The sequence below is a fragment of the Panthera leo genome, chromosome B2 (genome assembly GCF_018350215.1).
Source record: "Panthera leo isolate Ple1 chromosome B2, P.leo_Ple1_pat1.1, whole genome shotgun sequence".
Lineage (NCBI taxonomy): Eukaryota > Metazoa > Chordata > Mammalia > Carnivora > Felidae > Panthera > Panthera leo.
In genome coordinates, this window is record NC_056683.1 from 104,034,824 (window position 1) to 104,056,161 (window position 21,338).

General features: G+C 39.8%; 1 protein-coding gene and 1 pseudogene across 3 annotated transcripts in view; one reads left to right on the forward strand and one right to left on the reverse strand.

The window, feature by feature from the left end:
• The window catches only part of NT5DC1 (5'-nucleotidase domain containing 1), a 138,765-nt gene that overhangs the window by 95,502 nt on the left and 21,925 nt on the right, over positions 1-21,338 (forward strand). For all 3 annotated transcript variants that reach the window (XM_042939654.1, XM_042939655.1, XM_042939656.1), the window contains exons 7-8: positions 16,979-17,153; positions 18,902-18,999. In XM_042939654.1, the coding sequence (XP_042795588.1) occupies positions 16,979-17,153; positions 18,902-18,999 (273 nt within the window). The remainder of the gene's footprint in view (positions 1-16,978; positions 17,154-18,901; positions 19,000-21,338) is intronic.
• LOC122220894 lies at positions 9,303-9,428 on the reverse strand (annotated as a pseudogene).

Genomic DNA, 21,338 nt, shown 5'->3' on the forward strand with positions numbered 1-21,338 from the left:
ATGTTTGAAAAACACTAAAAAGCATTTATTTGCACTAACTATATTCACATCTTTCTAAAAAAAAGCCTTTAAAAGATCTTACTAAATTTAGGAGATAAAACAATGAAGTTAATAGAAGTAGACAGTAAGGAATGTGGAAGGAAAGGACCAGGAAACCAGGATTTTCATTCCATCATGCTGTTTCATCATTCTCTGCTGACAGGCTAAACGGCCTCTTGGGGCCTTGCTGGTCCATCTGTGCAGTGAGGGGACGGGGTTTTGTGGTCCCCAAGGTTCTGCCAGTGCCCTGTGAGAAAGTACACATAATGGAGCTGTGTGTCATCCAGCTCTGTGTTTTGCCCTGGAAGCACCTACCCCTTAGTGGAACTTTCGGGGGTTTTTTCAAAATACATTTTGAAGGTATGTGCCATTTGGATGAGGGGAACCTTGCATTCTGGACCCATGCAGGGTGATTCTGTGATGCAATGTAGCTCATGGCATTTCACAGTTGGTTAATTGTGCTGAAGCCAGGTTACTTAACAGAGAGTGTTTACTGTGTGCCACGCATGGTACTAAGTGCTCCATGTATGTTATTGTCTTTAGTCCAAATGCTAACATTATGGGATGGCTTCTGTTATTAGCATGTCATAGCCAGCAAACCACCAAGTGCACAACTGAGAATTGAATCAAGACTATCCGATTTGTATCTGGGCCACCCGGCACCACATCCTTTAATGTGCTTGTGTGTGTGTGTGTGTGTGTGTGTGTGTGTGTGTGTGTGTGTGTGGTGTGGTGTGTGTGTGTATCTGCTCCATGCAAAACTGCTCTGTCCTTGGAAAATTTTTCAATAGGAATAGAATAGCCACTCTCCTTAAATCAATAGCAACAGCTATTACTTAATGAAGTCATCTGCAAATCATGAATTCTTTTCTCCTTTCCCTCCTACTCTGTTCCATAATGATTTAATTTGCTGGCATGCGACCTTTAAGTTAAACTCCTTTTGAAGTTTTAAGTGGAGTTCTTATCTGGAAGGAAGAACATTTGTCACAGTTTTCAGATAAATTGCACTGTTCCTGGTCATCTATGAGGTTAGTGTGATTTCCTTTCATTCATATTTTTCTTCATTGAGTACACATAGTTCATATAGTGTTTATCGCTAACATTTGCCAAACACTGTGAGTAAAATATTTGCCTCATTAAATTGAATTTTGAATGTTTTCTTCTTGGTTATTGAGTAACTCCAGGCTCTCGCGTTTTCTGGATTTGTGTTGACAGCCCCTTTCCTTTCAAAAAGAAATAGTCTGATTGCATATGTCATATGTGTTCTTAACAAATTTTTTTCTAGGTCAAAAGAAAGTCAAGAATATAATTTGTCTTTTTTTTTTTAAGTTTATTTATCTTGGGAGAGAGAGAGTGTGTGCACATGAGTGGGGGAAGGGAAGAGAGGAGGGAGAGCACAAGCGGGGAGGAACAGAAAGAGAATCCCCAGCAGGCTCTGCACTGTCAGCACAGATCCCAACACGGGGCTCAACCTCACAAACCGTGAGATCATGCCCTGAGCCGAGATCAAGAGTTGATGCTAAACAGATTGAGCCACCCAGGTGCCCCATAGTTTGCCATCAGTGAATAGATTATTACAAGGTTGTTGTATTCAGGTCTTGGGAACTTGTAGTGTCTCTGACATAATAACTAGACCTGTTTTCTGCTTATAGCAGATTTCTTGTACCCTGTTGTCTGAAGGACTGAAGATGTGCACGGGGCATATACCACCATTTACACTACTTCTAAGACCTTTAGCCTTGAGATTCCATTTAACTAAAATCTATGATAAATAGGCTCCATTTAGACTGAGCAGAAATAAAGTTTACCTTTGACTACAGAATGAATGGTTATTTTATTAAACCCCATAATGCTTTATACTCACTAAGATTTCAAATGAGTATGTTTGACCCCCTTAGAAGAAGTGTTAATGGTACTACTGCCTTTACTGAAAGTTTTCTGTGTTCCTAGAATCTGGTTACTCTAGTGGCAATCACTATAATGGCACAAAGAAAATTGCTTTAATGGGCCTTACCAGTAAGGAAAAATCTATGCAGTGAATGAACTGTACAGAAAAATATGTGAACAAGAATTGGAGTAAGCGAACAGGAACATGGTAGCTGGCATATTCAAGGGAGAGAAAAAAAAAAAAACTAGAAAAAGTGTGAATTGAGCTAACTCCCAAAAGCGTTGTGGAATTGAGAAAAGCAGAGAAGAAATTGGGTTTGAGGTCATAGCTTAAGGTTAGAAGTGGGATGGGCTCAACAGCAAACATTCTGAGCAGAAGCACTGTTGTGGGGACAGACCCGTCCTGTGATTTAGGCAGTAACAACCACCTTTGCCTCCCACTCAGGGTTCACATGGGCTCTGAGCCCCTGACCTCCCTGCAGTTCCTGCTCTGTTACCTTTTTGTCTGCTGCTCTCTTTGCTGGGTGCTGTTCATCCCCTTTACTACATGCTGAATGTGCCTCACTAACCAAGGCCCAATCCAAATCTCACTTTCTCTTCAAGGCTCACCTTCCCCTTTTGTTTGCAAAACCTTTAAGAATATATATGCAAAGACTGAATCCTTAACATTATTTTTAAGATTTTTTATGTCAAGCCAGCAGAATTGTTTGCTGATTTGGGGTTTTAAAAGTATCCTATTTCAGTGTTTAAAAAATACATATGATTGTCATCTTAAAAGACTAAATGTTTGTTAGCTCAAAACAGTAGCCGAGATACAGAAACTGGTTGTCTTAGTGAAATCAGGAAGAGAGAGAGTAAAAAAAGTAAAAGGAATCAGGCTAGAGAAGAAAATAGACGGAGAAGCTGAACAGTCCTGCCGAGAGCAGAGTATCCTCTGGAAGCCAGCCAGACCTAGCGTCCCTCACCTGTGAACCTTCCTGCCCCGGTTCCCACTGTCTTCTCCCTGTGAGCCCGTCCACTCCTTACAGAGGCTGCAACTCATGTTAGGTACTGAGTTCTGCCAGCGACATCCCCAGGCTTCCTCTCCTCTGTCTCATGACAGATTCTTGTAGAATGGGGCTGGGTTCCCATAACGAATCAATTATTTATGTTTATTTGGGAGCTGATCCAGTGCAGTGTGTATATACTAAACGGCCGTCTGGACAGTCTGTTAGGCTGCATACTCCAGGAGCAAAACCGGGTTAAAAGAAACACAATGAAAGTTCTATTTGAGCACTTGAGTCCTCGATGAGAAGGAGGGTTTTTAGAGACGTTTGTACTGAGTGCACCCCAAAGTCTACCTTACGACTCCTTTGTTCCTCTTACTGTTTCTGAGAAGCTCAAAGCTAGAGAAGTCCATGGTAACTTTTTAAAAGCAATAAACCCTAGCACCTCTCTGAGGCTGCTTTACCCCAAGGTATCCTATATTCTCATTTTTTTCCAGCTTCTTTCTTCTGGAGGAGGCTAAATGTTTCAAGTCAGAGTCATCAGTGGGCTTGCTTCCTCCGGTGAAAACAAAACCTTCCAAGGTGGTTTTGTGCCTAGCAAATAACATTTAAAAAGTATATGAGACAAAACTTAAAGTATATCTCTTTGAAGCAAGCCCCTAAAACTTGTTGCAGGTTGTACCTGGAGGAATCTTTACTTTGCTTCCCCAAGGAAAATATTCCTGTTCCTTGTGCAGCTAATTTGTAAGGCCACATTTAGGCAATAGTGCCTTTATTCATTCATAGGCCACGGGCTCTTTAGGTCCTTTTGATCATGTCATCATGTCATCATGTGCATTTCTTGGATCTTGCTATTTCCTGTGACATTAACAAGGAAAATATTACCAGCCGTTAGCTTTCAGCCCTGGGCTTGCAGTGTCTGCTGTGACCCATGTATTGCTCTATTAATAAGCAAACCAAATGAGCCTGAAAACATTTTATTCAGAGACTAAAAATAAAGTCTGCCAGAATCATAAAGACAATGGCAAAGGCATATTTAGATTTGTTTTAACAAGATAGCAGAGTGAGGAGAACGCTCTTCTGGCTCAGTAGAATAGACTTAGAGGACCCAGGCCAGAGAAAAATTGAGGGGCAAATACACCATGCCTGGGGATCTACTGTGATGAGAAAATATGTAAAAATATTTATATGATATTCCAGAAAGCAGTTTTACCACTGATGATTTGTGAATATTCATTCTGCTTGAGAGACTACGTACCCTTTAAACAGTCTCTCAATGAATTCATTAATTATTATTCTTGGTATTTTATTTATTTAAGTATTTATTTATTTATTTATTTATCTTAATGTTTATTTTTGAGAGAGAGAGACAGAGCACAAGTCAGGGAGGGGCAGAGAGAGAGGGAGACACAGAATCTGAAGTTGGCCCCAGGCTCTGAGCTGTCAGCACAGAGCTCAACGCAGGGCTCGAACTCAGGAACCATGAGATCATGACCTGAGCCAAAGTTGGGTGCTTAACCCACTGAGCCATCCAGACACCCCTGTTCTTGGTATTTTCTAATACTAAGTTATAACTATTTGTTGTTTATTATTCCTGTCCTATAATTATGAAATACTATATTTATATCAGGGATCAGCAAATGTTTTCTCAAAGGGCTAGAAAATAAAAATTACAGGCTTTAAATAGATACTTACATAACCATTTTAAGATGGAAATGCCTTTCTTAGCTTGCAGGCTGTGGTTTGCCAACTCCAGTCTTTATGATCAACTGGTAAGTTTTGTGTGGCAGCTCTCCACCCCTACACACTTCCGCAATTAGTAATCCTTTACTGTTTGCCTGACAATCAAGAATGTAAAAAATGCAAACACGGTTCCTTTTCTGAAAGATCTCGGTCTCAGAAAGAAAACTACATAAACACACTACAAGTGTTTATTACTGTGTAGTGTGATGAATATCATCACTGCGGTTCAGAGGCCTTGTGCCTGGGACAGGCTGCACAGAGAACACTGCCTTGTTTTTTTTGTTTGGTTTGGTTTTTTTCATGTTTATTTTGTTTTTGAGAGAGAGAGAGAGTGGGGGATCCCAAGTGGGCTCTGCACTGACAACAGTGAGCCCATTGCAGGGCAGGGCTCGAACTCATAACTGTGAGATCATGACCTGAGCCAAAGTGGGATGCTCAACTGACTGAGCCACCTAGGCACCCCTTCCTTTTTTTTTAAACAGAGAACATGGCCTTGTGACAGGCCACAGACATTCCTGATCAGCAAAGGGAGGACAGTGCATTCCAGGAAGGGAAATAATATTTCTTCCTTAATGTAATACACTTGTTTTGTTTTGTTTTGTTTTGTTTTTCCTATCCCAGTATAAGATCTCTGTTTCTAGATAATTGCATAGATAACTTCAGCTTAGTAACTACAAAGTACTCCTATAGAAATTCTGAGGAAAAGCCCATTATTCAGTAATTACACCGCAAAATCAGTATATCACTTAAGGAACTTGACCTCTGCTTCTTCTGAATGTGTTATTTTTTCTTTCACAGACACTGATCACCAGATAATTTAGATCTAAAACAAGACATGTAAGCAACTTATGTAACGTAACACTTAACATTATGTAAGTGATAAGGTTACTTAAGGTTTAGTCTGGAGCACTGTATTTATTCCATTCCCAAATTTGTCAGTAACTAGTGTTGAGCCAAATCTGTAGTGTGTACTCATCTTTAGAATTTACTCATTAAAATCTAATTCATCTTTAACAGGACAGGGAAGAAGTAGGTGATTTCTAAGGCGCCTCCCAGTTCTATATTCTGTGATTAGAATTAGAATCCATGCCAGTAGATACTTTTTTTGCCTCTAGAGAAATCTAACTTGATTTGCTCCAATCTCAAACTCTCACTTACTCAATTTCCAATCAATCCCAAAACCCTTGAACTGTGATACTGTGTTAATAGGGTACCACATAAAAAGGGAGAGGGAGAGGGAGAGGGAGAAGGGGGCATTTCTGGTGTCCTGAAAGTTATACAGTGCCCAAATGCCATATCACTGGAGAGGCACTGTTGCACAAGTTCTGAAAGTAGACTGGCTGCATTCACATCCTGGCTCTGCTACATTCTGGCTTTGTGACTTTGGACAGGTTCCTTAGCCTCTCTCTTTCTCAGTTTTCTCACCTGCAAAGTGGGAATAATATAGGTCCCATCTCACAGGGTTGGTATCGCAAGTGTTAAATACATTAATAGTTGTAAAGGTCTTAGAATTGTGTTGGGCAAAAATAAGCACTCTAAGTATGTCAGTTATTTTTACAGACAAGATAATTGTATATAAATCCATGTAGAAAGTTTGGTATTAAAACCATTAAAATGTTTTGAAATGAATGAGAATGCTGTAGGAAATTGCTCAAACGTGATGGCGAGCAAAAAGCACAGGTAAAAAACTCTATGTGGTGTGCTTAAAATTGCCATACAGTTACATATGAATAGAAAATATCCTGGCAGAAATCACACCCAAATATTAGCATGTTTGGTAGCTGGTCTGAAAGAGAGCTCCTAATGAACTATGCTGCCCAGAATTTACACCCTTGTTTTCTTCTCCTTAAAAATGAGCCAGCGCCATATAATCAGTAAAGTGCAGCAGAAATGACACCACTAGACTTCTTAGGCTGTGTCATAAGAGTCCTCGCAGCTTTTGCCTTAGTGTCTTGAACACTTGCTGTGGGGGAAATCCAGCCATCCTGAGACTGGAATGCTGCGGTAAAGCCCAAGCTAGCTAAGGAGAAAAATGTTTCGGCAGCCCCCGCTCTTCCCGCCATTCCAGACAGGTGCCAGACAGTGAGTGAAGGAAACTTTAGGTGATTCCAGACCCAGTGACATTTGACTGGCACACCCCAAGTGAGAACCACCCAGCTGAATGCTGAACTCTGTCAACCCTCAAAACCATGAGATAGGATAATATAGTGCTGTTTTAAGCCACTATGTTTGAAGCAGTTTTTTATACGGCAGTAGAAAACCCAATATAACGGATTTCGTATAGCAAGAATATATCATTTAAAATTTTTTTTTCTGATGTTTATTTATTTTTGAGACAGAGACAGAGCATGAACGGGGTAGGGTCACAGAGAGAGGGAGACACAGAATCTGAAACAGGCTCCAGGCTCTGAGCTGTCAGCACAACAGAGCCCGACGCGGGGCTTGAACTCACAGACTGTGAGATCATGACCTGAGCCAAAGTTGGGCGCTTAACCGACTGAGCCACCCAGACGCCCCAAGAATATATCATTTAATAAAAGTAAGCATTTAATCTCATTAATCTCCTTCAATCATAAATTTCTTTAAACATTTTTTTTATTTTCAACGTCAGTGTAGTTCCAACCTTAACAATATTATGTGTTATGTATATTTTTTAAGTTGTATATTTGGTAATTTTCAACCTACAAATTAAATTAGCAAGAGCAATACTTTAGCCACCCTAAATAAATATAAGTTTATTGGACTTTATACATGTAGAAACGTGCAGGGTGCTCTAGGAATTATCTATCACCTATTACAGAGAATCTCGTTTTTTCTAAGACATATGTATAACATTTCTCTTGACAGTAACAAACAGGGCATATTGGAATGCTTTTTCCATTGGGCTGTTCTTGTCTTAGAAATCTAAATCTATGATTCTTAACCTCTCGGGAACCACATGATCCTGGCCCCAGGAATCTGATGTAGACTAGAGCACCTGCTCTGCTCCCCCAGATGCACACAAATATAGTCACAGGCACAGCGTTGCAAACAGTGTTTGGATTTTATTCGCCCGCTGGAGGCCATGTGCGTACCATGGGTTAAGAATTCTGGTCGAGGGCATTATTACTCCTCAAGCAGTATTGTAGAGCATTACACTTAGATCCTATGTAGTTGCGTTTGCTATATGAAGTAGATATTAACACTTTTCTATTTTATCAAGTCTACAATTTCAAGTTTTCTATTATAAAAGTAAAACCTCTGCCAGAAGATGTGAATTAAAATCTAATTTAAAAAATTATTATTGTTGCCCTTTTCTTTTTTTCTTTTTTAATCAACTTGGAGTAACTGGCCAGGTGGCATTTTGCAAAAATATATAGAGGATACATCTGATGCAGTACAGATTTGGGTGGAAACGTGTGGTGAAAAACAGATCAATGCCTCATTAAAAGAACTGTTTCCCAAAGTTCCGTGTGTCCTAGGTACAGAAGTGGCACAGACTTACTAGCTCTTAGGGCCTTACTGTTTGTATAATACACTGTGAGACCAGATATTGGATAAGTCATCTTTAGTGACTGTAATCTTTATGCGCGTTCTGAAGTTGATTTCCTCCTCGTGAGTCACAGTTCTGCATACTTTTGGCTTTATTAGTAAGAAAAGATATTTCTGAAGATGTTGAGGGTGTGTCAGCTAAAGTAATTAAGGAAACAGTGCACCCTTGTGATAAAATACAATCTTTACAATGCACATTTGTTTGAAGACCAACCTGTTTTTTGAAGAAACCTCAAATGCTTTTTGATTTGAGGTTAATGGGGGATAAACATCCCAAAAGATTTATTTTTTTTCCTGTTGTAATCACTATGTACTTCAGCAACTGGTGATTATTGTCTCAGTTTCCTAAGTAGCTCACATTTGAAGTATGTGAGAAGTCAGAAGTGCTATGTGAATGTGCCTTAAATACTTGCTAATTTTAGTTTTATTTAAACTGTTCAAAAGATTTATGTTAACATAAGCCATGCATGTATTTATGTTCTGTAAATATGTATACAATAGGAACCTTTGAGTTATTCTTTGGAGGTGAACAAAAACAATTTAGAGCCTGTTTGCTTGTATTTCAAATGTTTCTAGAAGCATTAACAAATGTTTTCTTAATATATCTTGAATTGCATGGAGATGATAATTAGAATTATGACACTATTCCAAAGTATCTTGTTCTGGTTTTCTATTGTTCCATAAGAAACCACCACAAAACTTAGTAGCTTAAAGCCACGCTTTGTTATTGTCACTGATATTCTGGTCTGAGTTCGGTGCTTTGCACTTGGGGTCTCCCACGTGGTTGCAGTCATCTGAAGGCCTGACTAGGCTGGATGTCTGAGGGGGCTCACTCATTGTTCTGGCAGTTAGAACATGTGCACTTAAGCTCTTCTTCAGACTTGCTCCTCACAGCATGGTGGTCTGAGCTTGGTTGCACTTTTTACCTGACCCTGGCTTCCAAGAGACAGAAAATTGAAGTTCCCGGGCCAGTTAAGGGCTACTCCTGAAACTAACACAGTGTTACTTGGCCCCCATTCTATTGGTCGAAGTAATACAAGGGCCTGTCGGCATTCAAAGGAATGGAACAGTTCAACCCCAATTCTAGACACTCATGAGGTGGGAGAGACTGTTGTAGCCCCCTTGGGTATTCAGTCCACTACACGTGTTTTCCTGTGATGTGATATGGGAAAAGTTTTCAATTAGCAATAATCGCGCCTCGGATAAACCTCATTGGCTACGATACTGCCACTGCGCAAAGCTCCTGTGATGTGATATGTATAATAAAGTGAACACACAGAAGAACATGCAAATACCCCTCCAATTATAATGAGCTTTAGTAAAAATTAACTGTGCTTCTAGACTTCCTCAAAAATCATACAACCAGTATAGCAGGTGGCAAACCTGGAATTCAAACTTAGGCCAATCTAACTCCAAAGCACAGGCTTTTCTGCTTTACCTACAAAATTACTACTCTCATGATAGATAAATGAAAAAGAATGTAAAATTAATACTGTGAAAAAAATCCCATCAGATATTTACCCTTGAATATATCTTTCCATTATAAGAAATAAAAATCATTTTTACAAACTTAAAACCTTGTTTGTTTAGATTCATTTTAATGTAAGACACAAGTTTGAGAATTTTCATCAGGTAATATTAAACATGCTTACTCTGATTTTGCACTTTTCGCCCAAATAGTGAGGATTTTCTTCTAGGAGAAAAAGGATTAAAAAAAACTATCTGGTTTTATAAAGGTTTAATACAGCAGTAATATTCAAAAGTGTGGTCCCACTATCAGCTGACCTGAGAAATTGTTAGAAATGTACATTTTCAAGCCCCACCCAAACACACTGAATCAGAAACTCTAGTAAGAGTGTTTTAACAAGCTCTCTGGGTGATTCTGATCACGATAAAGTTTGAGAACCACTTATCTACAGAAATTCTCAAAGAATTGAAAGATTCTTCGAGGTCAATTTTTAAAAGATTGTCTACATAAAGCAGAGATAAATATTAGAGGAGGAGACGCTGTGGCAGTGGGTGTTCATTTTGACTAAAGTTATCTGGCTGTGACATCACCATGGAGGTGTAGATACTGGTGTAGACTAAGATTAAAATGGTCCATCTACAGGTTTGCAAATGTCTAATCAGCCAGCTGTGAATCTGTGGAGCCCCATCAGACATCTGTGGAGTGGGGCACAGGAATGGATATTTGTTGCAAGTGCTACACAGACCATTGTGATCCCAGGTTTGGGAATCACAGATTCAAGCAGCATAATTTACTACCCCCTCTATTGGGTCAAACATATCAAGCCAGTCTCCCTTAGCATTGTCTGTGTTCTTGCATTTAAATGTTCAACCCCCTGTGGGGCACCGGGGTGGCTTAGTTGGTTAAGCATCCAACTTTGGGCTCAAGTCATGATCTCACAGTTTGTGGGTTCGAGCCCCATGTCAGGCTCTGTGCTGACAGCTGGGAACCTGGAGCCTGCTTCCGATTCTGTGTCTTCTTCCCTCTCTGCCCCTCCTCTGCTCGCTCTCTCTCTCTCTCTCTTTCTCTCTTTCTCAAAAATAAATAGCATTTTTTTTTAATTTATAAATTTTCAACCCTCATATCCTTTCCCTTCTCTTCATACTGGTCTCCAGCATAAGCTTTCTCTTTATCAGACAAGGTCCTTCATTCAGTGTGCCTATGTGTGACATCACACATCAACAGCAATTAATATGTATTGATTGCCTATTAGGTATAAGGCTGTATGTTAACTTATAAAGATACTGTAAAATTAAGAAGCTCTGTCCTCTGAGAGCCTATGATATACAATGAGGAAGGCAGGATATAGAGAGAATAATAGCAAGAGTCCTAGTTCTTAGATCTTAGAGTAATAATCCTTAATCCTAGCTGCACATTAAAGTTACTTGGGGAGCTTTTAAAAAAAAATATCAGTGTCAGAGCGCCTGGGTGGCTCAGTTAAGCTTCTGTCTCTTGATTTCAGCTCAGGTCATGATCTCACAATTCAAGAAATTGAGCCCCACATCAAGCTCTGAGCTGACAGCACAGAGCCTGCTGAGGGTTCTCTTTCTCCATCTCTCTCTGCCCCTACCCTACTTGCACCCTCTCTCTCTCTCTCTCTCTCTCTCAAAATACCTAAATAAACTTAAAAAAATATATACCAGTGTCATCACCCCGGCCCTGACCAATTAAATCAGAATCTTCCAAGTAGGTCACGATACAGAGATAGAAGTCAAATCCTGTTTAAATATAAATTTTATAAATGATTTTTCATTACATTATATACTTCATTTTCCAATTCTTATTTGTTGTCCTTTACCAACCATTATATTTAGCATGTAGATTTTCACTTTACTCAACCTAGATATTCTGCATTTCTTTATTTACAAATATATTAGATAGAAAAAAACCATAAAGGGACCCTAAACAGGAGGTCTGTCCTAGTATTAAATTTGTTTCATCGTTTGCCCTCTATAAATAAAAGCTTTCTCTTTATCAGACAAGGTCTGAGATTGCTTATCTCTGTTATCCTTCAAAAAATATTTCAGCATCTCTTGGCCCCAAATTTATGTAGTGTACATTTCTGAAATGTAATTAATTTCAGAAAATTAATTATATCATCTCTTGCAGCAGGTTCATTTGAACAGTTTAGAGCTAAACATTTCAGCTGTTCACTAACATGCTGTTCTGTAACTTGTAAAGGTTGTAAACATTTTAATCTCTCCTGTATCATGCTCTGCAGTGGGAGCAACAGACCTTAAGTGGAGGCTGATGGTGGAGGTGTTGGCATCCCAGCATCTCTAATCCCCTTGGCCGAGAGCTTTGAAAACTCCCGCCACAAATCACACGAACAGTAGTGACACAGTTAACAAGAAAAATGCTTCCTTATTCCATGATAATAGAAATAGTGATGTGGCACAATTGTCTGTTAAACTAAAAAAGTGTTGGGGCGCCTGGGTGGCTTGGTCGGTTAAGCGTCCGACTTCGGCTCAGGTCATGATCTCACAGTCCGTGAGTTCGAGCCCCGCGTCAGGCTCTGTGCTGACAGCTCAGAGCCTGGAGCCTGTTTCGGATTCTGTGTCTCCCTCTCTCTCTGACCCTCCCCCGTTCATGCTCTGTCTCTCTCTGTCTCAAAAAATAAATAAACGTTAAAAAAAAATTTTTTTTTAACTAAAAAAGTGTTTTTAATGTTCCAGTTGTGCTTTTTTTTTTAACCACAAGAGGTCCCCACATCCTCAGTCACGTTTGATACAAGCAGCACATTTTATGTGCATATCAGATTGTTGCAACACTTTGCTATTATTTTCATGACTCTTTATTAACCAATATTCTTAATATAAGAGGGCTAGTAAACTTTTATTCTTTAGAACTAGCTTTTTAAAAAATGTACTTTTAATCCCATCTGTATACAGAAAATATCTAAGGACGTGAGAGGGATGCAAAGACTAGGAAAATGAGTTATATAAAGGGGCAGCGAAATAGAATTGCTTTAAAGTTAAGTAAAAACACAGGCGACTTTGTGTGTTGAGAACAAACAAGACCATTCCTTTCCTTCTACCTTAGGTGTAAATTCCCCATCTTGTGCAGTCAGTGTTAATTTATCAAGATAAAATTATATTTAAACATGATTTTTTCAGTAGGGGTAAAAAAAATGGAAGGTAATTTAGATACAATGACTTTGACAGGACATGAATAAGACAATTTTTTGTCATTCACAGTGAGATTATATGCTACAAATCATATTATTACTTTGACTTTTAATAAACATAAATATCCCTGGGTCTGCCCCTGCACTAATTTAAGTATTCATTCATTGAATGACTGTTCCATGCTAAGCAGAAAGTCGGGCTCCCTACCCTTAGGAGGTTACAGTCACTTCAAGGAGATAATTTAATAGACCATTATTATCCAATGTAGTGTGTTCAACCTAACTTCCTTTGGTTTAATACCTTGATTTAGTTCAATAAAAATATGAGTGTGTATTATAGACAACAGTACTATATTAGAAACTCCAAAATTGCTAAGAGACTGGATCTTAATTGTTCCCACCACAAAAAAGAAAAGATAATTATGTGACATGATAGAGGTACTAGCAAACGCTAAGGTAGTAATCATATTGCAATATAGAAATACAGAAAACCAACACATTGTACATCTTAAACTTACACAATGCTTATATGTCAGCTAGATTGCAATAAAAATAAAATTTAAAGAAGATGGATGTGTATTGTGTAGTTATATCTCCTGTTCCTTTAACGATTTGAGGTTACGGAAATACCTGTATATTCCCCAACAGCAGCCAGTGATTGTTTATAATAATAGTGACCCATAGTCTACTATTGGGCAACTGTTTGTACAGGACTTACCTTTTTTAGTTCACCTTAATCTGTCTTGTGAACAAAATGAGGACACCCATATTATTGCCACAGAGAGTCATTTTCTCCAACTGAAGTATTATGTTTGGACTCTTTTGGATTAACTCTAAAGAAAACTAATGAAACTAATTTAGGCAAGAATTTTCAAATACAGTATTTAAATGTGCGTGCTTTATTTTGTTATTCATTTGGAAATGGAATAGTTTTGTAGCAGTAATTCATATTTTGATCACTAGATGGCACTGAGCACACATAGCTAAGGAAAAAATAGCCTTTTTTCTTAGCTGTCGTTTCTTTCTTTCTTTTTTCTTAATGTTTATTTATTTTTGAGAGAGAGAGTGAACAGAGGAGGGGTAGAGAGAGAGGGGGACACAGAATCCGAAGCTCCAGGCTTGGAGCTGTCAGCTCAGAGCCTGATGCGGGGCTCAAACCCACAAACTACGATATCATGAACTGAGCTGAAGTCTGCCACTTAACTGACTGAGCCACCCAGGAGCCCCTCAGCTGTCGTTTCTGAATATAGATGCTTAAGTATGTAAATGTTTTCAGCATTATATACACATACCTTTTGTTTTCCATCCCGTAATAGTTCTATTGCTATAGAAGCTTTGTTTTTCTGGGAAATTCTGAGAGAGACACTGCCTCTGCCCTTTACTTCGATAATCATTCGCCAAACAAATTCTTAGCTATTTCATTTTATTAATTTTTTCTGCCTTAAATTAGCCCTTTCTTACTACTACCTTCTCTTCTCTGTAGACTTTTATTTAAGGGTCATTACATAGTTTGTACAATATTAAGAGATCAGAGAGATTTACATAGTGTTCCTGTACGGCAAAACACAAGAAGAGTGTGAACTTTGTTTTTGTTCTGGGTCTCTTTATGTCTGTATATTATTCTCATATTGTAACATGGGAGGGGGTGGGGGGTGTTATTTTTTGGTCTGGTTGTGATTAATTCTTGCAGTATATCATTTTCTGAGTAGAGGGACTGTAGGCTACAAATAAGAGATATACTTGATATTTGAGCTGTTGTTAAATTGAGTCATGTGACCAGAAGTCCCCAGTTTGGCTGGTACCTTCAGCAATGGTTAGTTCATTCAGTGTCTTAATCACAGACCTGATGATGTCATCAGGAACCCAGGTTCCTTTCAGATTTCCACTTAGCCATCCTGGTTATGTCAGACGTGAGCTTTGTGTTGAGGAGAGCTGCTGCCCTTCTAGGTGGAATGTGCAAGCCTAGCAAAGCACAGAGTAGAAGAGGGGATGTATACTCGTATGTAGATGTCTTCTTGGTGGTGTATTCAAGATTCCAGAGAGTCTCAGAGTTCTCAGATCCCACTGACCAGGCACGGGTCTCCAGCGCTTCCTAAACAATTCACTGCACTGCAGGTGGAAGGAATCACCAACACAGGTTCAACTGATAGAGACCCATGACCTCCCTGAGCACCCAGCCCCTCAGAAGAGGGTGCAGCCTCATAGAAAAGCAGTGTCTCCAGCCAAGGAGAAGCGGTGGGATTTGGGCAGGCAGACAACAGTGTTTGCTACCATTTCTGGTCTTTGTTTCATTTTGGCTTTTTGCTTAGAGACTCTTCTTCCTCCTGCTATTCTTGAAATAATAACTTTGATTATCTGTTATTTTAAGTGCGTGAAACTGTACAGAATTAAAGGTATAGCCCACATCCATGGCAGAGTTTATCATTCATTACAAGCTCTTTCTCCTGTGGTTTTGTTTATGCTTGTGTCCTTTTCTTAGTAGTTAAAGAAGTTGGGTTCTCTTTTTCTGTTTATTAATGCTACCCCTTACAGAACAATATCTCTGAAGTACTTTATGAATCTAGTAGCATTTCAGGCAAACCTACAAGTGTCTGCTAAGTATGCACCACTCTCAAGGCACCCTGACAAGCATTGTGGGTGGGTCTGACCAGAACTTCTGGAGATACTGGCACCATCTGTCCCAGAGCTCAGACTGACCCCTTGGACTCTCTAAAGACTCAAAGGGTCAGCGCCTGCTGGCCCTGCTCAGTGATTGAAGTCCTTTTGCTGTCAGTTGCAGTGCCTTCTGACCTTTTCTAGCTGGTTTTTCCATTTGACATCTCAGCACCTCCCACAGGCTGTACTAGACTGGCTTTCTAGTCTGAATTCCATCTGCAAAACAATTGTGACTCTGAAGAACCCAGCTCCCCTCTCACTGGCTTCATGCCAAAGATGCCTTTCTGGGGCATTATCTGAATACTTATTTGTCGTTTGTATTCAGCAAATATTTGTTGAATGATTGAAAGAATATTTATTAATTGACATTCCAAATGCAGTAAGGTTTTTTCCGGACTCAAAACTGCTGATTAGGGGCGCCTGGGTGGCTCAGTGGGTTAAATGTCCTACTTCGGCTCAGGTCATGTTCTCATGATTCGTGAGTTCAAGCCCCAAATCGGGCTCTCTGCTGTCAGTGCAGAGTCTGTTTCAGATCCTCTGTTCCCCTCTCTCTCTGCTCCTCCCCCATTTGCTCACTTGCACCCACATGAGAATGTTTTCTCTTTCTCTCTCGAAAATAAACATTTTTTCAAGAAATTAAAAAACCCTGCTGATTATATTCTTTTTTATGTTATCTATTTTTTTAAGTTTTTATTTATTTATTTTTGAGAGAGAGTGCACAAGTGGGGGAGGCGCAGAGAGAGGGAGGGAAAGAGAGGATCCCAAGCAAGTTCCATGCTGTCAGCTCAGAGCCTGACTCGGGGCTCAATCTTGAGAACTATGAGGTCATGACCTGAGGTGAAATCAACAGTCAGTCACTTAACCGATTGAGCCACCCAGGCACCTCTGTTATCTATTTCAATAGTTTATCAGTTCTTATCAAATATCCAACATTCTCAGTTGACATTTTCATTCGTCATGTCCTTAAGTAAAGAATAGGAAATATTCTCTTTTTTTTTAATGTTTATTTATTTTTGAGAGAGAGACCGAGCACGAGCAGGAGAGGGGTAGAGAGAGAGGGAGACACAGAAACCAAAGCAGGTTCCAGGCTCCCAGCTGTCAGCACAGAGCCAGATGCAGGGCTCAAACTCACAAACTGCAAGATCATGACCTGAGCTGAAGTCGGATGCTTAACCGACTGAGCCACCCAGACTCCCCAGAACAGGAAGTATTCTTAAGAAGCAGTTAGCAATGGCATCATTGCTATGTTTGAATCAAGTTTTTCTCTTTTTATCTATAGCTTTGAGAGAGATGAACTTGTTTGAAGAATATACAGAGTCAAACAATTTTTTTAGAAGTGAATCTGTGTCTGTCTCCTGGACTTTTGGAGTTCAAAGTCCTTTGGCTTCAACACTGCTTTGTTGGAGAGACAAGGGAACTTCGGAACCCCCTACTTCTCTGCCACGTTGGCCCCTCCTCTCAATTTTTTTAAAGAAAAATCTCTTTGACATTTTTATTTTTCAGAAAACTGTGGAATATATTTTCCAGAAATAAAGAGAGATCCAGGCAGATATTTACACACTTGTCCTGAATCTGTGAAAAAGTGGCTTCGACAGCTAAAGAATGCTGGGAAAATTCTGTTGTTAATTACAAGTTCTCACAGTGATTACTGTCGACTTCTCTGTGAATATATTCTTGGGTAAGTAATGAGTCATTCCATTTTCATGGTCTTCTACAATACTGGATAACAAATTAGGCTAATGCTGTTTTAAAAGTGCTCGACCATGACCGTATCCTTATATTAGACAATGCTGAGAGACGTAGTTGTTTCTCGTAACATCCCTCAACATCTGTCGACAGCAACACCACCCAGGTACAGTTTAGCAAAGCAGTGTTACGGGGGCCAGGATGCTAAAAGCCCACCAGTGGTCTGGGCTTTAGATGTTCTGAAAGGTTGATAAACGACACGTCCTTCAAGCAGTGCTCCATGAATTTGGTTTCTCAGCTTTGGATGACTGTTGAGGGACATGGAGTTGTAGGTTTCACTCCCAGGTACATACAGACCTGGAGTACAGCGCCTCTAGCCATTTGAGTGGGGAGCCGTGTGCTTCACCATTTTGCACAGCCGGCGATGGGCCTGACATCCTTGAAAATCGAGGCAGTACAAATGCACAGACTTAAGACACATATGGGTTCAAGGCCTACCTTGCAACTTGCTCTGAGACCTGAGGTATGTTCTTGCACCTCTCATCCTCGATTTCGTCATCTTAAAAATGGGACAATCGTATCTCATAGGTGTGAGAGGGGAGTTTAAGCGTAACACAGGTGAAGTATGAGAGTAGTTGATAAGTTTCAGGAAGTCTTAATACTTCTGTCATTCTTGTGAGCAATACCAGGGAATATCCATGCTCAGAGCCAGATTCTAAAATGGGCTACTAGATCTCCCTAACGTTTCCTAGGATTTCAGCAAATACGGAATTGCTGGGAGTATAAAGCAAGTTTAACCCTCACAACTGACCTCTGGCTGACTTGTTTAGCCTCCTGGTGTCCATGTTCCTCAGCACATGGGAGCTTAGATGGGTCTGTGATATACTTAGATCTGCCAGTAGATTTTCTGCTTTTTAATAATACATAAACCTGGGGTCCTTGAAGTGAATTAAGGTGGAAATCCTGGATGCCTTGCCCAGTGCCTCTCAGACTGTGAGACTATTTGCTGTCCTGATAGTGGGACCATGCTTCAGAATAAGCACTCTTACCTTCTTTGTCATTAGCATAGATAACCAAAGTTTTTCTTCCTATCTTACGTCTCCTTAGCATAGTTTAGATTTGTAGTTACTGTCTTCCCCATTGCTATAATGAATCCCATCTACCCTTTGCCATCCCAAATGATCCTTAATGTAGTATTAAATACAGGCCAAAAAACAATTATTGTTGTTATCTAAAAATTACCACATTATAAGAGCACACTGATTTTCAAAAGAAGATGCCTTCTTCATATGTGAACACTCTAAAAGATATCACCTGACTTGATCATGCTAGCTTTCTGTAGGACCCATGTAACACACAAAATTATGAATACCTTTTCCTGCTAATAAATCGAGACAGAGTTCAGGGCCCACATTTGAAGATACAGCTCATGAATATTTTTGTTGTTAGAAGCCATTGAATTCACTCACTGTAACTATTACCATCATGAGAAAGCCAGCTTTGCACCCAGAGTTAACGAGTTAATACGCATTTTCCCCTTATGTTTATGCTTCAAGGTGTCGTCAGGAAAAGTTTTGCTCAACCACTTCCTATTTCTGTATATAAAATATATAGAAAGCATGCAAAAGTTAATCAAAAGGTAAGAAATAATTCTGTGGTCTGATAGGTAAAGATGAAGTTCTATTTTATATGGACTTTTTCTAATTTCTTAAAATTATGAAAAATATTGTTGCTTTTTAGGAATGATTTTACAGATCTTTTTGACATTGTGATTACAAATGCATTGAAGCCTGGTTTCTTCTCCCATTTACCAAGTCAAAGACCTTTCTGGACGCTCGGTGAGTTAACATTTTGTTTCTTCCTTATTTAAGATTTGTTCATTCAGGTACTTCGTAAGTACCTGTTGGCTGACAATCAGGTGCAAAGTTCTGTGTTAAATACAACCAGGGGTATACAAGTGATACCAAGTCTTCTTCCCCCCTCACAGAAATGCATAAACAAACACTGCTACTTAGCAGGTGAATAAATGCATGGGATGATCATAGGCCATGTTACCTGTCATGACGAATGTGCCTGAAAAAAAAAAAAAACCAACAGGAAATGCCTGCTTGCTGAGTAAACCAGGAGGGCACTTTAGAGGGGCTGACCAGGGAAGGCCTGTCCAAAAAAGTCAGAAAAGGTGACTTACCAGGCAGGACCTGAGGGACAGGTAATGAGAAGAGCAGAGGAGGAGTGGCAGTAGTTTGAGACAGTTCCAGTGATGGAGAAGAGGCCAGCGACTCATGGGAAGAGAGAGGCGGGGAAGTTAGGGAAGCATGCAGCCTCATACACTGTGAAAATGGGTTTGAATTTTATTCCACAAGCTATGTGAAGCATTCAGTTGAGGTGTACGGGTAATCTGGAGAGCTCTTTGGCTGAGGGTGGTGAATGGATTGAATGTGGGAAGAATAGAAAGAGGAAAACCATGGGGGTGCCTAGGTGGCTTAGTCGGTTAAGTGCCTGACTTAGGCTCAGATCACAGTCTCCCCGTTTGAGTTCAAGCCCCTCATTGGGCTCTGTGCTGACAGCTCAGAGCCTGGAGCCTGCTTCGGATTCTGTGTCTCCCACTCTCTCTGCCCCTCCCCTGTTTGCACTTTGTCTCTCTCTCTCCCAAAAATAGAGAAAGAAAGAAAGAAAGAAAGAAAGAAAGAAAGAAAGAAAGAGAAAAGGAAAGGAAGAAGGGAGGAAGGAAGGGAGGGAGGGAAGGAAGGAAGGTAGGAAGGAAGGGAGGGAGAGGGGGAGGGAGGAAGGGAGGGAGGGAGGCGGGGAGAGAGGAAAGAAGAAACCAGGCACTAAGTGTGTCCCAAGTAAGACACCGTGGTAGTTTGGTCTGAGGAGGTAGTACTGGAGATGGAGAGGAGACATATTTAAGATGCATTGTGGAGATGGACAGTAGGACTTGGTGATGCTTTCAGAAGCAGCAGATGAAAAGATAATCAAAAATGACTTGTTGATTTTTCTTTTTTTTTTTTTGAATTGAGCAAAGGAGTGAATCCTCATGTAGCCGTGAGGAAGGTTACAGAAGAAAAGTTTGTATGGGGTGGTGTGGTGATTAAGAAATCATGTTTTGACATGCCTACAAATTCTTCAGCGGGGACTAACAATTAGGAAATTGTATGGATGAGCGTGGAGTCCAAGGGGAACAGCTTTAGGGTCAGGGTATAAATTTGGGAGAGTCCTTAACTCATAGAAGGATATTTTAAAGCCATGGGCTTATATGTGAGATACAGAGAGAATGACGGAGATAGAAACCAGACTGCAGATAGGTTCTTCTACATAACAGTTTTTAAACAGTTCATCCTTCTGTCTCTCGATACTTTTCAATTAAACAGACATAGTGCAAAAATGCAGTAACTTGTTAGCATAAGTTAATACATTTGTGGTCCCCAGTGTATTAAAAAATTTGGTGTATTTTTAATGTGCGTTGTTTTCTGTTACTGGTGTGTGTGAAAATTTAATAAAACTCTCTGTAGAACAACGTACGTACTATAATAGGTATAGAACAGGTATAGATTTTCTTGGAAGAAAATACAAAGATCCTGCAGATAAAAATAAACATTGTTGAGTACTTAGTTATGTGTTTAACTATAAATTTGTGAAGAGGAGGGAAACATTTAATATTTGTTTGTTTGTTTGTTTGTTTGTTTAACAGAAAGAGTATTATTTGAATCCCTGATGTTATTTCTTAACAGCAATGATTTATATGAGACATTGAACCAGTATATAAAAACCACCATCACTTTCTCACTTTCTGCTAGACCAGGGTTTCTTAACTGTTGCACTCCTGAGATTTGGGGCCAGATATTTCTTTGTTAGTGGGAGTGGCGGTGCCGTCCTATATGTTGTAGGCTGCTTAGCAGCATCCTTAGCCTCTAATCATCTCACCTCCCAATTTGTGACAACCAGAAATGTCTCCAGACATTGTCAAATTTGCCCTGAGGTCCAAAATTGCCATCATTGAAAACAACTGTACTAGACCATTCTCATGGACATATATGCATATTCTCATATCTTCAGTTTACAAGAACAAAATATGCCCTTGGGGTGCCTGGGTGGCTCAGTCAGTTAAGTGTCTGACTCTTGACTTCAGTTCAGGTCATGATCTCAGGGTTCATGAGTTCGAGCCTGGCATAGAGCT